At 46.4% G+C, this 13,269-nt stretch overlaps 1 protein-coding gene and 1 long non-coding RNA gene across 4 annotated transcripts in view; one reads left to right on the top strand and one right to left on the bottom strand.

The window, feature by feature from the left end:
* The window catches only part of UBASH3B (ubiquitin associated and SH3 domain containing B), a 138,917-nt gene extending 134,670 nt beyond the window's left edge, over positions 1-4,247 (bottom strand). The window contains exon 1 of one of the 2 annotated variants that reach the window (XM_082683711.1): positions 2,459-4,247. In XM_082683711.1, coding sequence (XP_082539837.1) covers positions 2,459-2,510 — 52 coding nt within the window. In that variant the 5' untranslated portion in view covers positions 2,511-4,247. The remainder of the gene's footprint in view (positions 1-2,458) is intronic. The other variant, XM_082683710.1, reaches the window with a different exon arrangement.
* Positions 1-13,269, top strand: part of LOC309840994 — a 28,631-nt gene that overhangs the window by 6,762 nt on the left and 8,600 nt on the right. For both annotated transcript variants that reach the window (XR_014298894.1, XR_014298895.1), the window contains 2 exons: positions 250-1,974; positions 6,173-6,316. This is a non-coding gene — a long non-coding RNA (uncharacterized lncRNA). The remainder of the gene's footprint in view (positions 1-249; positions 1,975-6,172; positions 6,317-13,269) is intronic.

Here is a 13,269-nt window from a genome sequence, read left to right as displayed (position 1 = left end):
CCCCAAAAGCTCTCTAAGTTCTAATCCCTGGAACTGTGAACATTACCTTACAGTAAAAATAAAAGAAAAAAGGGGGAAAAAGGGATCTTGCAGATGTGATAAAGGATCCTGAGCTGAGACGGCTGATCCTGGGAAGGCTCTCCTGAATGATCTGAAAAGGCCCTAAGAGCCATCACTAGTGACTTTGCAGGAAAGAGGCAGAGGGAGGTTTGACACCTCCAGCAAGGCAATGTGACCTTCCATTCCCAGGTCCAGGTGATGTGGCCACAAGCCAACCGAAGCCAGCAGCCAAAGACGTGTGTGAGGCAAGGAACGGATTCTCCCCTGGAACTTCCGAAGGAAGCCCCACCCTGCCGACACCTCGATTTCAGCCCAGTGACACTGATTCAGGGCTTCTTGCCTCCAGAGCTAGGAGAAAATACATTTCTGTTGTTTCAAGCCAGCCAGACTGTGGTCATTTGTTAGAGCGGCAGCAGAAACTAATACAGCAGCTAACACCTAATCATCACCAACTGTGTGCCAGGCACTAAGCCTGACATGCACTAAGCATGTCACTTACATTAACTCCTGGTGCTCAGGCGCTGGAGGTGAGGTTAAGCAGACCCCCTGAGGGTTTGAATCCCAGCCTTACTGCTTAGTGTTGTGACTCTGAGCAAGTTACATAAGGTGACTAAGCTTCTGTTTCTAAATGCATAAGATGAGCATACGTGTTACATTTCTCAGTGTGTTGCTAGGAGGATACAATGGTTAGGAAAGGTCAAGTGCCTGTTAGAGTCTATATCCTAAGTACTCCATAAATGCTCGCTGAGGAGATCTCAGGGGTTGAACCGGCCAAAATTAGACCATCATTCTAATCTGTTGGGACATGGACAAGACCTCCTGGACCCAGCCCAGGAAGAAAAGACCCCCCTTTAAAGCAGGTGTGAATAGCAAACATGACAGTCTGAGGAGTTCAGTTACGTATTTCTTCTCTTAACTGAGCTACTTAGGTCCTTAATGCTGGCCTAGATGCCGGGTCCTATGCTAATTCTGCAGCCCTGCCCAGAAGAACTCCCCAGCCTCTACATCCCCTTGCTTAAGGAAGGTGTGCACAGCCAGAATAAGGACACAACTTGCAGCATACACACCTCACGCGGCCCTGCAAAGCCTCCCATTTTCTCTGTAACTCTGGCATCGGGAACTGGAGCTTCATTGCTTGAAAGTCAACCCGAGTCAAAAAACGTCAATGTATTTCCTGACTTCCCAAGGCCCACTTTCCTGACTGTCTGTCCCAGCCGGCTGGGTGGAAAGATAAAACCAGGGGTGTGCTTTGGTTACAAGGTCACAGCCAAGTTAGTAAAGAATAGAGTAAGGAAGGTTTGCCCCAAAGCTGGGGAAGGGTTACCTAGACTGGCCACCTGAAAAAAAGAGGGAGAAAAATGTTTTTTTCATTAACTTGGCCCTTCCCCATAAAGTTTGCCCAACTCTCCCATTCAGGTGATGTCATTCAAAGAAGCAGCGCCCCCACAGGATCGCAGGCCCTGTGCCCCCACCGAAGAATTCTGCACGCCAGAAATTAACCAAAGGAGAAGGGCCTGGCCGCCTGGCCTTGGTTTCCTCCTAGGCAGGGTTCCAGCCCCACGGTCTTGGTTGGCCAGCTGAAGAAGACTCCTGCTGCCATTGCCTTGTGCAGGCGGCCAGGCCTCTTCCCAGCGAGCCGCAAGGACTGCCACCTGCGCTCTCTCGGCCCTTCCCCACCCCGCCCTCCAAGGGTTAGAAGGATAAGGGAAGACAGCTCCCCTCCTTACTCTCAGGCACCCACAGATTTCCGCGCTGCCGTCACCACTGACGAGAACCCAGGTCCCCAGGAGGAATCGCTTCTCCTCATTCCATCCTCCCTATCAATGAACACGCAGCAACACCCACGCTCCCGCTCCTCCTACTCCGGAGGGAGACCGAACCCGAGAGCGACATCCGGAGCTGGAAGCTGCTGCGGTGAGAGCGCCCGCCCCTCCGCCCCGAGGTCCCTTGCCCATTCCTAGCCAGCGGAGAGGATCCTAAACCAGCCCCGCGTTCCGGATCCAGAGGGTGCCGGAATCCTAGCTGGGGCCCCGCCTCCCCGGGGGCCGGGCGCCGGAGACCTCGGGGAGCCGGCGAGACACCCGCATAGCCCCACCACAGGGGCCGCCCGCCGGGCACGGTACTTGGGAGCCGACCCCGGTGCCCTCGCCGGGGTGGGGGACGCCTCACCTTCGGCACCCCCGGCAGGCGCCCTCGCCAGTCCCGCGCTCCTCGCCGCGCCTGCCCCGGCACCCGCGCCGGGAGGGGCCGAGTCCCGGGCCGCCCGCGCGGGTCCTGCCCCAGCAGGTGGTGGGCAGCGGGGAGCGCGCCGTCCGTCAGGCGGGCGCCGGGAGGCGAGCCGGAGCGAAGCCGAGGGCCTGCCGCGTGGGGCGCGAGGGGCGCGAGCCCCGCCACTTACGCGCGGGCTCTGGGGAAGCCCATGGAGAGCAGCACGTCCAGCGCCGATCCATGCTTGATGGTGCCGGGGCGCTGCTGGCGGCTCCTCCGCGGGGTGACTTTGCTGTACAGCTCCTCTCTCGCAGCCATGCCGAGCGGGCCGGGGTGGCCGTACTGAGCCATGGCTCAGCGGCCAGCCATCGCCGGGGAAAGCGCCCGAGCCCGAGCGTCCGGGAGGGAGCAGGGAAGGGGGCTCGGGGACCCAGCGCCGGGCGGGAGGCGGCGACGGAGGCGGCGCTCGGAGCTTCCCCAGAGTCGAGACTGACGCTTCCTGGTGAGGCCACCGGAGCCAGGGCGGCCCGCGGGCTGCTTGGGCCGGACCCGCCGTCAGCTGCTCGGGCCCCCGGGTGCCCCCAGCGCGGCGCCGGCAGCGGCCCTCTCTCCTCCGCCCCCTTCCTTCTCGGCTCCTAGCGGTCCGGGAATTTGCAATGAGTAATTTTTGAATGGATCAAAAAGGAAAAGGAGCCTTGTGGGCCGGCCCTGCCTTGCCAGTACCGGGGCCCCGCCCCTCTCTTAAAGCGACAGCGCTGCCCGCGCCTGCTCCGGGCCGGGCGCAGGCTGTAGCGTCCGGGAGCTGCTGCGCGGAGGACTCCGGCGCACGAGGGCTGCGGGTGTGCGTGGGTCCTGGGGAGTCGCTCCCAGCGCCTCACCCTTCTCCACAGCTCGCCCATTGAGTCAGCTGGGCCTCCAGACGCCAGATCAACCCGTGTCAAGTTTAATGTGGTTCGTGTGGTTCTAGATGGGTTAATAATGGAAATTGGGCGAATTGATGGATGACAGTAATGAACCATAAAGCCAAGCCCTGTAGGCCCAGATAAAAGCTTTTACTTCGGAAAGACCATGCAAAATCCGGAGGATTGTTGTGGCCGGTGGAGACCAAGCTCCTACCCGCTGGCCAAGTGGCCAGACCAAAAACCGGCCGTGCTCTCCAGGACTTCTCAAGATAGTGACTTCAAAACAAAGATTGGGAGCTCTGGCTCCCAGACTTGGGAGAGGAGAGGGCTGGAGGGAGAGGGCAGGGTGGAAAAAAGGAGAGAAAGGGGAAGATGGAAGGAGGAAGGAGGACAGGGAAAGTGGGAAGTGGAAGGAGGGGGAGGGAGAAGGAACAGAGAAAGAACGCTTTCTAATTATAAAGGTGTTCAAAATGCAGTGGGTTGGTTTTCATTCGGGGATGAGCAACTTGTCAATGAAAGAATTCAACGGAAGACTAGATCATCCTGCTCATCGGGGATGCATAAGTGAATTCTCATCATAGGATGGATAAAACTACTCCCACCTCAAAGAAGTAGGGAGTCTTCACCACACTCACACCCGCCTCACACTGCACACACTGTGAACTTGGCTTGGGGATGTTAATGCTCTTTCATTTGGAGACAATGTTACTGTCTTCAGTCAAGGACAATGGCCCCACTTGGTTTAATGGAAAAGAGAAAGAGTAAACCCCAGCTGCTCTTTCTCAGGAAATAATAATAAGACCTAGCATGTATTGGACTCTCGTGTCCATCACTGTGCTAAGCATAGTAATGAATTGACTCATTGAGTGTTTATGACCCTTATGGGGTGTATACAATTATCATCCCAGTTTGCAGTTGACAAAACTCAGCTTAGAAAAGTTGAGGAAGATCACAGAGCTGGTAAGTGTATAATGAAAGCTTTTATTGACTGTGGTGCCTGGATATGTTGCTTCTGCCTCTCCAGCCCCACGCCCTTATCCATGTGCATCATAGTAACCTAACCTCACACACATGGGGTTCTCCGAAAATGTCAACTCCTTTCCCTGCCTGGAGTGTGGGGGAGGGATGGTGACCAGAGCCCATGAACAGGTTTTTTTTTTTTTTTTTGACAGATAGAGATCACAAATAGGCAGAGAGGCAGGCAGAGAGAGAGGAGGAAACAGGCTGAACAGAGAGCCTGATGTGGGGCTCGAACCCAGAACCCTGGGATCATGACCTAAGCTGAAGGAAGAGGCTTTAACCCACTGAGCCAGCCAGGCTCTCACCATCAACAGTTTTGTTTTGTTTTGTTTTGTTTTGTTTAATTTATTTGTCAGAGAGAGAGAGAGAGAGAGTGCGCACACGCAGGCAGAGTGGCAGGCAGAGGCAGAGAGAGAAGCAGGCTCCCCGCCAAACAAGGAGCCTGATGCAGGACTCAATCTGAGGAGGTAGGATCATGACCTGAGCCGAAGGCAGCAGCTTAACCCACTGAGCCACTCAGGCGTCCCCATGAACAGTTTTTTGATGTTGCTTTCTAAGGCATCTGAAGGTTTTACCAGGGGAAATGACACAGCTGAATTCTGTTGGGCTAGAATTGCTTTTCTAAAGAAAGTCCAGTGGTGGTAGAAGTGGGGAGATTAGGACTACTAGGGTTTAGCAACAATGTGCATAATTCTGCCTTCTGCTTGTGTAAGGGGGGAGGGAAAGTTCATGCTTCCTGGGTGAGAGCTTCTGCCAGAGCGGAGGAAGCTTCCTGGAGCTTTTTGCAGAGTGCTTTTCCAGAGCAGGGAAAAAAAGACAGGACTGGGCTAAGAAAACCATACCTAGTAGACTAACCTCCGGGGGTGTGTTCTGTAAAGGATGCTGGACCTTACCCAATATTCTGAATTTCTTCCAACTGCCTGGGCTGAGAATCAAAGGATCTGGAGGCTAGTTGGGAGGTAGTAGTTGGGAGTAGTCTGTGGAAGTATTTTGTGGAAGCACGAAACAAATAATAACTCGAATTTATCAAGAACTTACTATATGCTGGTGCTGTTCTTAGTTTCCTACATATGCAACTCATTTACTCCCTTAAGACATTAAAGTGGATCCTGCCGTATTATCAGAGGCCCCTTGACGAGTGAAGATATTGATGCAGACAGAGATCAAGTATCTTGTTCAAGGTCACAGAGCTAGTAAATGGCAGAGCCAGGATTTGAGCGCTTAAAATTTGTCCTAACAACCACTTACTGCCATGGTTATGACGATGAAGAGATGTCGACCATTAAAATAACTTGGTTACCTTTTGGACTCGTCCTAAGCCCCTTGACACGAAATTGCTGGATTTCTGTTTCTCCAGAAAAATTGAATTAATAGGTCTCTCTCCCTGCCTTAGGGCAGACTGTGAGAGGAAATGGTGGCTATAAAAATAGTTTTAGGTAGCCTGGAAAAATCACTATGGAAAACCAGACTCCTTGGATGGGAATTGTTTGGTCTAGAGTGCTTTGACAGAAATCCCAGGCTGGCTTCCTCAGCCTGCTTCCCTGCTTCAATTTAGGACTGCTGCCGTTTGTCCTGCCCAGGATAGAGCCCTGGCAATCAGGATGCAATGTACTTCCATTGTGTTAACTTGTAAACTCTAGGGGAAGCTTTATACATGTCCCTGTCACTATAGTATACAGGAAAGAGGGATGACTCTTCACTGGACAGGGTGTCTGACAGCAACGGGAAGGAGGAGGGGGAAGGAGAGTGGTCCGGACCCATCAGCATCAAGCTACTCCCTCAGAAGGGACAGCACATCGTCCTGTCCCTCTCCGCCAAAAGGTCATACCAAAGTCCACCCTGGACCATGAACTTGTTTTTGTTCACGTCGGCACTGTTTAATTCCAGTGGTAGCCCTCCTGAAATGGTTCACAGGGTCCAGTTCACTGCACTTGTAAGTTCAGAAGCCTGTCTTTGTCTTTTTCTTCTCTTTTTGAGAAAAGGTCAAGTGGCTGCAGAATGTTTCCAGTCCCGAGGGTTGGGATGTTGCTTTGGCAATAGAAGGCAGCTTTTGCATCACTGGGCCTGATTTTAGCCCCTGGACTTCAAGGGGATTCCTCATGGTTGGAAGATTTTGAAACTGTGCGGTAAGGAAAAGAAAGGACAGGCATGGGAGGGCTCCAGCACTGGGAATCGGGATGCCGAGATGTGTCGGCTGTAACTTGGATATGTTCTCTGCCCATTTCTGAGCTTAAGCTTCTTCACCTGCCAAATGAAGGTGTTGGCTTTGGCTGGGGCTCCCTTGGACTTTGCCAAGGGATGCTTTATGGACAGGGGTTGTTGGGGTTATCAACTGGAGGTGGTGTGGGTGAAGCATACCATCCTTTCTTCCTCTTCTCAGAGCGGGTACACTTTGTCAGCTTTGTATTATGGGCGTTTTATGTAAGGTTTTCTGTGGGAAGATGGTTTAGAGGATGAGAGAACATTTTGAAAATCACTACACTAGCTAATCTTTAATGCCCAGTCTAATTCAGAGAGACCGTAACTTAGTAAAAGTGAACATAAAGAGGAATGGAGTGGAACTAGCAAGAGGGGAGGGGGCTCCTGGGAAGAGGGTGAGAGGCGGGCTCGGGAGAGAGAAGGTTCCACACAGGTAGCACGTTAGAGAATAGACTCTAGCATTAGAAGAAATGATAATTATGTGACTCAACAGAATGCTACAGCGTGAATCAGATTGCAATACAAATAAATCAGTATGCTATATATCTTAAATTTACAGGATGTTGTAGGTCAATTACACCGCAGTAAAAGAAAACATTAAAAGAAATAAAAAAAAGGCATATCAATCCTACCCTGTCCTGAGGCACGATTCAAACAGATCTAAGGACCTCAAGATTGGGGACTATTTTACAGTATTATATTTGTCCTTAAGACTTACTATAGACACATGGAAAGTCTATGGTTAGGGTTAGGGCTAGGGTAAAGCCTACCCGAACATGGTAAAGCCATGTGACACAGGAGGAAAATGAAGGCAGAAACACAGTTTGGAGCATCACTCCAAACCAACACAAAGCTTGTATTTTTCCTCACACATTGGAAAAATTAAGATTCCTCCCTCCGTTACAAAAGGAAGACAGAGAGAGGAGGAGAGATTTATTTATTTATTTATTTATGCATGCTCATCTTTGAACAAAAATCCCAGCCTGTCATTCTGGAATCCTAGTAGGAGACACTCCATTGTCCCTGTTTTCTCTTTGTAAAGACTTTATCCCAAATGTCATTGCCCCAGGGTTTGTGTTTACGACTTGCACTTAACAATAGAAGCGTTGTGAAATACAGTACAAGCTAAAAGAAAAAAATAATAAGGGTTTTCCCTGCCTCACACCACTTCCTTTTTGTAAAAGCAGCAAAAGGGGAAATTTTATTTCTAAGAAATAGAATAAAACTTAATAGCTAGGTATGAAGCAAAAAAACCAACCAACAAACCCTCCCTCAAACTTAAAAGAATGGCAGGGGCATCTTGCTGGCTCCTTCCGTAGAGCACTCTTGATCCCAAGGTTGTACGTTCCAACTCCAAGTTGGGTGTAAAGATCACTTAAAAATATAATCTTACAAAAATAAATAAAAGAGCGGAAACAATAGTCATGAACCAAGATAATTGGAAAAATAATTTTCACCATTTAAAAATTCAGGTGCATGGGTGGCTTAGTGAGTTAAGTGCCAACTCTTGATGTCAGCTCAGGTCTTGATCTCAGTGTCGTGAGTTCAAGATCTGCATTAGACTGCACACTGGGTGTGGAGCCTACTTAAGAAAATAATAAATAAATAAATAAATAATAGAATAAAATAAATAAATAAAAATTCAGTGATCTTAGGGGTTATAAGATACAATTTATGAATATTTTTAAAAATGTAAGTTTATTTTAAAATTCTACAAAAGACATTTTAATGAATCCTTGTGGGATTGTGTACGTTGCTTTAGATATGTTTTTCCAATTTTCTTGTGATCAAGAGTCACTTTTGATTTGTTTCCCTCTCTGATTTCATCTTGTTTTATTTTTTCCTCTATTTCCCCATGATCCTCTGTTTTGTTTCTTACATTCCACATATGAGTGAGATCATATGATAATTGTTTTCTCTGATTGACTTATTTCACTTAGCATACCACCCTCTAGTTCCAGCCACACCATTGCAAATAGAAAAAGGGGTTTTTTTGGGATAGCTGAGTAGTATTCCTTTATATATATATATGCCACATCTTCTTTGTCCATTCATCTGTCAATGGACATCTGGGCTCTTTCCATAGCTTGACTATTTTGGACATTGCTGCTATAAATATTGGAGTGCAGGTGCCCCTTCGGATCACTACATTTGTATCTTTGGGATAAAATATCCAGTAGTGTGATTGCTCTGTCATAGGGTAGCTCTATTGTCAACTTTTTGAGGAACCTCCATACTGTTTTCCAGAGTGACTGCACCAGCTTGCATTCCCACCAACAGGTTAGGAGGGTTCCCCGTTCTCCGTATCCTCGCCAGCATCTGTCATTTCCCGAGTGGTTAATTTTAGCCATTCTGACCAGTGTGAGGTGGTATCTCACTGTGGTTTTGATTTGTATTTCCCGGATGGCAAGTGATGTTGAGCATTTTTTCATGTGTATACTGGCCATTTGGATGTCTTCTTTGAAGAAATGTCCGTTTATGTCTTCTGTTCATTTCTTGATTGGATTATTTGTTCTTTGGGTGTTGAGTTTGATAAGTTCTTTATAGATTTTGGATACTAGCCCTTTATCTGATATGCCATTTGGAGATATCTTCTCCCATTTTATCCATTGTCTTTTGGATTTGCTGACTGGTTCCTTTGTTGTGCAAAAGTTTTTTATCTTGATGAAGTCCCAATAGTTCATTTTTGCCTTTGTTTCCCTTGCCTTTGGAATGCAGCTATCAAGAAGTTGCCTTGGCCAAATCGCAGAGTTTGCTGCCTGTGTTCTGCTCTAGGATTTTGATGGATTCAAGTCTCACATTTAGGTCTTTTATCTATTTTGAGCTTTTATTTGTGTATGATAAGAGGATGATCCAGTTTCATTCTTCTGCATGTGGCTGTCCAATTTTCCCAATACCATTTATTGAAGAGACTTTTTCCCATTAAAAATTTTTTCCTGCTTTGTCGAAGATTAGTTGACCATGGAGTTGAGGGTCTATTTCTGGGCTCTCTATCCTGTTCCATTGATCTATATGTCAGTTTTTGTGCCAGTTCCATACCGTCTTGATGATGACAGCTTTGTAATAGAGCTTGAAGTCTAGGATTATGACGCCACCAGCTTTGGTTTTCTTTTTCAACATTCCTTTGGCTATTTGGGGTCTTTTCTGGTTCTATACACAATTTAGGATTATTTGTTCCAACTCTGTGAAAGAAGTTGATGGTATTTTGATAGGGACTGCGTTGAACATATGGGTTGCTATAGATAGCATGACATTTTAACAATATTTGTTCTTCCAATCCATGAGCATGGAACATTTTTCTATGTCTTTGTGTCTTCTTCAATTTCTTTCATGAGTATTCTATAGTATTCTGAGTACCTGTCCTATGCCTCTTTGGTCAGGTTTATTCCTACATAGCTTATAGTTTTGGGTACAATTATAAATGGAATCAACTCCTTCATTTCTCTTTCTTCTGTCTCATTGTTAGAGTATAGAAATGCAACTGATTTCTATGCGTTGATTTTATGTCCTTCTACCTTGCTGAATTCCTGTATGGGTTCTAACAATTTTGGAGTGGAGTCTTTTGGGGTTTCCACATGAGTATCATGTCATCTGTAAAGAGTGAAAGTTTGACTTCTTTGCTGATTCGAATGTCTTTTATTTCTTTTTATTGTCTGATTGCTGAAGCCGGACTTCTAGTACTATGTTGAACAACAGTAGTGATAGTGAACATCTCTGCTGTGTTCCTGACCTTAAGGGAAAACCTCTCAGTTTTTCCCCATTGAGAATATTTATTATGGGCTTTCATCTATGGCTTTTATGATAATGAGGTATGTTCCCTCTATCCCTACACTGTGAAGAGTTTTAATCAAGAAAGGATGCTGTACTTTGTCAAATGTATTTTCTGCATCATTTGAGAGAGTCACATGGTTCTTGTCCTTTCTTTTACTAATGTAGTGTGTCATGTTGACTAGTTTGTGGATGTTCAACCACCCTTGCAGCCCAGGAGTAAATCCCACTTAGTTGTGGTGAATAATCCTTTTACTGTAGTGTTGGATCCCATTGGCTAGTATCTTGGTGAGAATTTTTGCATCCATATTCATCAAGGATATTGGTAATTCTCCTTTTTGGTGGGGGTCTCTCTCTCTCTCTCTCTTTTTAAGATTTTATTTATTTATTTATTTGACACAGAGAGAGAGAGAGGGAGATTGAGAGAGAGTACAAGCAGGGAGAGCAGCAGGCAGAGGGAGAGGGAGAAGCAGGTCCCCTTCTCAAGAAGCCTGAAATGGGGCTCAACCCCAGGACCCCGGGATCATGATCTGAGCCAAAGGCGGATGCTCAACAAACTGAGCCACCCAGGCGCCCCCTGATGGGCTCTTTGGTTTTGGGATCAAGGTAATGCTGGCCTCATAGAAAGAGTTAGGAAGCATTCTTTCCATTTCTATTTTTTGGAACAGTTTCAGAAGAATAGGTATTAATTCTTCTTCAAATGTTTGGTAAAATTCCCCTGGGAAGCCATCTGACCCTAGACTCTTGTTTGTTGGGAGATTTTTGATGACTGCTTCAATTTCCTTGCTGGTTATGGGTCTGTTCAGATTTGCTATTTCTTCCTGGTTAAGTTTTGGTAGTTTATACATCTCTAGCAATGCATCCATTTCTTCAAGATTGCCTAATTTGTTCACACATAGTTGCTCATAATATGTTTTTATAATTGTATTTCTTCAGTGTTGGTTGTGATCTCTCCTCTTTCATTCATGATTTTATTTGGGTCCTTTTCCTTATCTTTTTTATAAGTCTGTCCAGGGGCTTATCAATCTTATTAATTTTTTCAAAGAACCAGCTCCTAGTTTCATTGATCTGTACTGTTCTTTTGATTTCTATTTCATTGATTTCTGCTCTTATCTTTATTCATTCTCTTCCTCTGCTGTGTTTAGGCTTTATTTGCTGTTCTTTCTCCAGCTCCTTTAGGTGTAAGGTTAGGCCCACCAAGATTTAATACCTAACCTAATAGCAATTTAAGCCTCTCTCAGGAGTGTAATTTTAAACCAATCAGTCCAGAATAAGCTGATCAGCACTAGTAAGGTCATCTACCTAAGACCCCTGCCTTCCCCCTAAGGGAAAGTGACCTTGCCTTGAATGATCCTTTTTTTTCTTTTGCTAGTTAACCCCCTGGTCCCATCCTAGTTCTGTCTAGAAAAATCCATCCATTTTGCACAGCTCCTGAGTGTCCCTCTTTCCTTGCTAGATGGGATACTGCCTGATTCATAAATTGTTGAATAAAGCTGATTTGACAATCACATTTACCCAGTTGAATTTTGCCTTTTAATAATGCAATATAAACATAAATATCTTATGACCTATATAAACAGGAAAAACTTTGCTTATTATCAAGCCATAGGTAGACCAACACTCTGGCTGGTGATATGTCTTGCATCTCCAGTCAGGGAATGAAAATATTAAAACTGCCTCCCTCACCCTCTGCCTGCCCTATCTTCTCCCCAAACCGCCCTAGAAGGTATTTACCCACACCTTCTGACAAGCCCCAATCTAGGGTAGGTTTGGAAAAGTAAGCAAGGCAATTTATTTCTGTTTCTTCATCTTTAAAATGGAAACATTTACCTCATAGGGTTTTTGTGATAATTAAGTGGATCAAGAATATGAAAGTAGCAAGCAAGGTGTCACATGGTGGAGGCCACTTGTTGAGAGCTTAATGAAACTGTTTTTTTCTCGATGTACTTCTCCCCTTCCCATTCTCACAACATGTAGTTTCTTTGTTTAATTAGATCTTAGGACTGCAGAACTAGATCTCTCACGACATGTAGTTTCTTCATTTAATTAGATCTCAGGACTCCAGAACTAGATCTCTTACGACATGTGGTTTCTTTGTTTAATTAGATCTCAGGACTGCCGAACCAGACAATCATGATCCACGGTCTGCATAGATCAATTTGAGCTATTTAGTTACTTTCTGTTTTCAGTTCATTTTTATTTGTATATATTTTTTTCAATCCTGCATTTTTATTAAAGAGACTACCTGATGGCCAAGGAGTAGGTACTGGGCAGAAAGGTGGGGTGGGTTCAGGCACTGGAGATTCAAAGGCATAGGAGACCCATTCCTGGCAGTGGCTGAAGAGATACCCAAGGGTGAGCTTTCAGGCTGAGGCAACCAGCTGGTTCTGCAGGGGCTGAGGGGTAAACTGGGCTGGTGCCACTCTGACTTGTCTACCTAGATCATCCTCTGGTTCTGATCTTGTTCATTGCCTCCCTTGTCTGCCTCATTGGCCTCTCCAGCTTCTGGTGACTGCTGGTAGTCATCTACTGCATCCATGTCCTGCAGGTCCTCCTTGTCCTCTGAATCCTCTTTACTGTCCTTGTCATCATCTCCATCCTCCTTTTCCGTGTCATCATAGTGCTCTCAGGATAGCTCACGAATAGGTACCAGGTTGTCATCTCTGTCTGTGATGCTCTGGAGTCAGGTCCAATGATCTTGTTCTTGCTGTTGCTATAGCTCCATCTCATCCACGCAGGGCCAATCCAGATCAAACCACAGTGCTCAGTCACACAGGGGAAGAGTGAGGGAAACAAGATGGACATGGCTCCTAGGGGTAAAGGGTCAGGTGAATCCAGCTTTCAGATGTGTTTAGTCTGGGCTTTTATTAGGTTATGGTACAATTTGGGGATGGAGTGCAGTAGAAAATAGGAGGCAACTAGCTCGTAAGTCTTGGCTCCTCCACTTACTGGCTGTTTGACCTTGGCCAAGTCACTGAACCCCTCTAAGCCTCAGTTTCCTTATCACACCAGGAGGCAGCAGCTGGCTGTCAGATCATTTTTTTAAATATTGTATTTATTTATTTGACAGAGAGAGAGAGAGAGAGAGATCACAAGTAGGCAGAGAGGCAGG

The sequence above is a fragment of the Mustela nivalis genome (assembly GCF_964662115.1).
Source record: "Mustela nivalis genome assembly, chromosome: 9".
NCBI classification, from domain to species: Eukaryota; Metazoa; Chordata; class Mammalia; order Carnivora; family Mustelidae; genus Mustela; species Mustela nivalis.
This window is presented reverse-complemented; position numbering and strand designations above follow the sequence as displayed.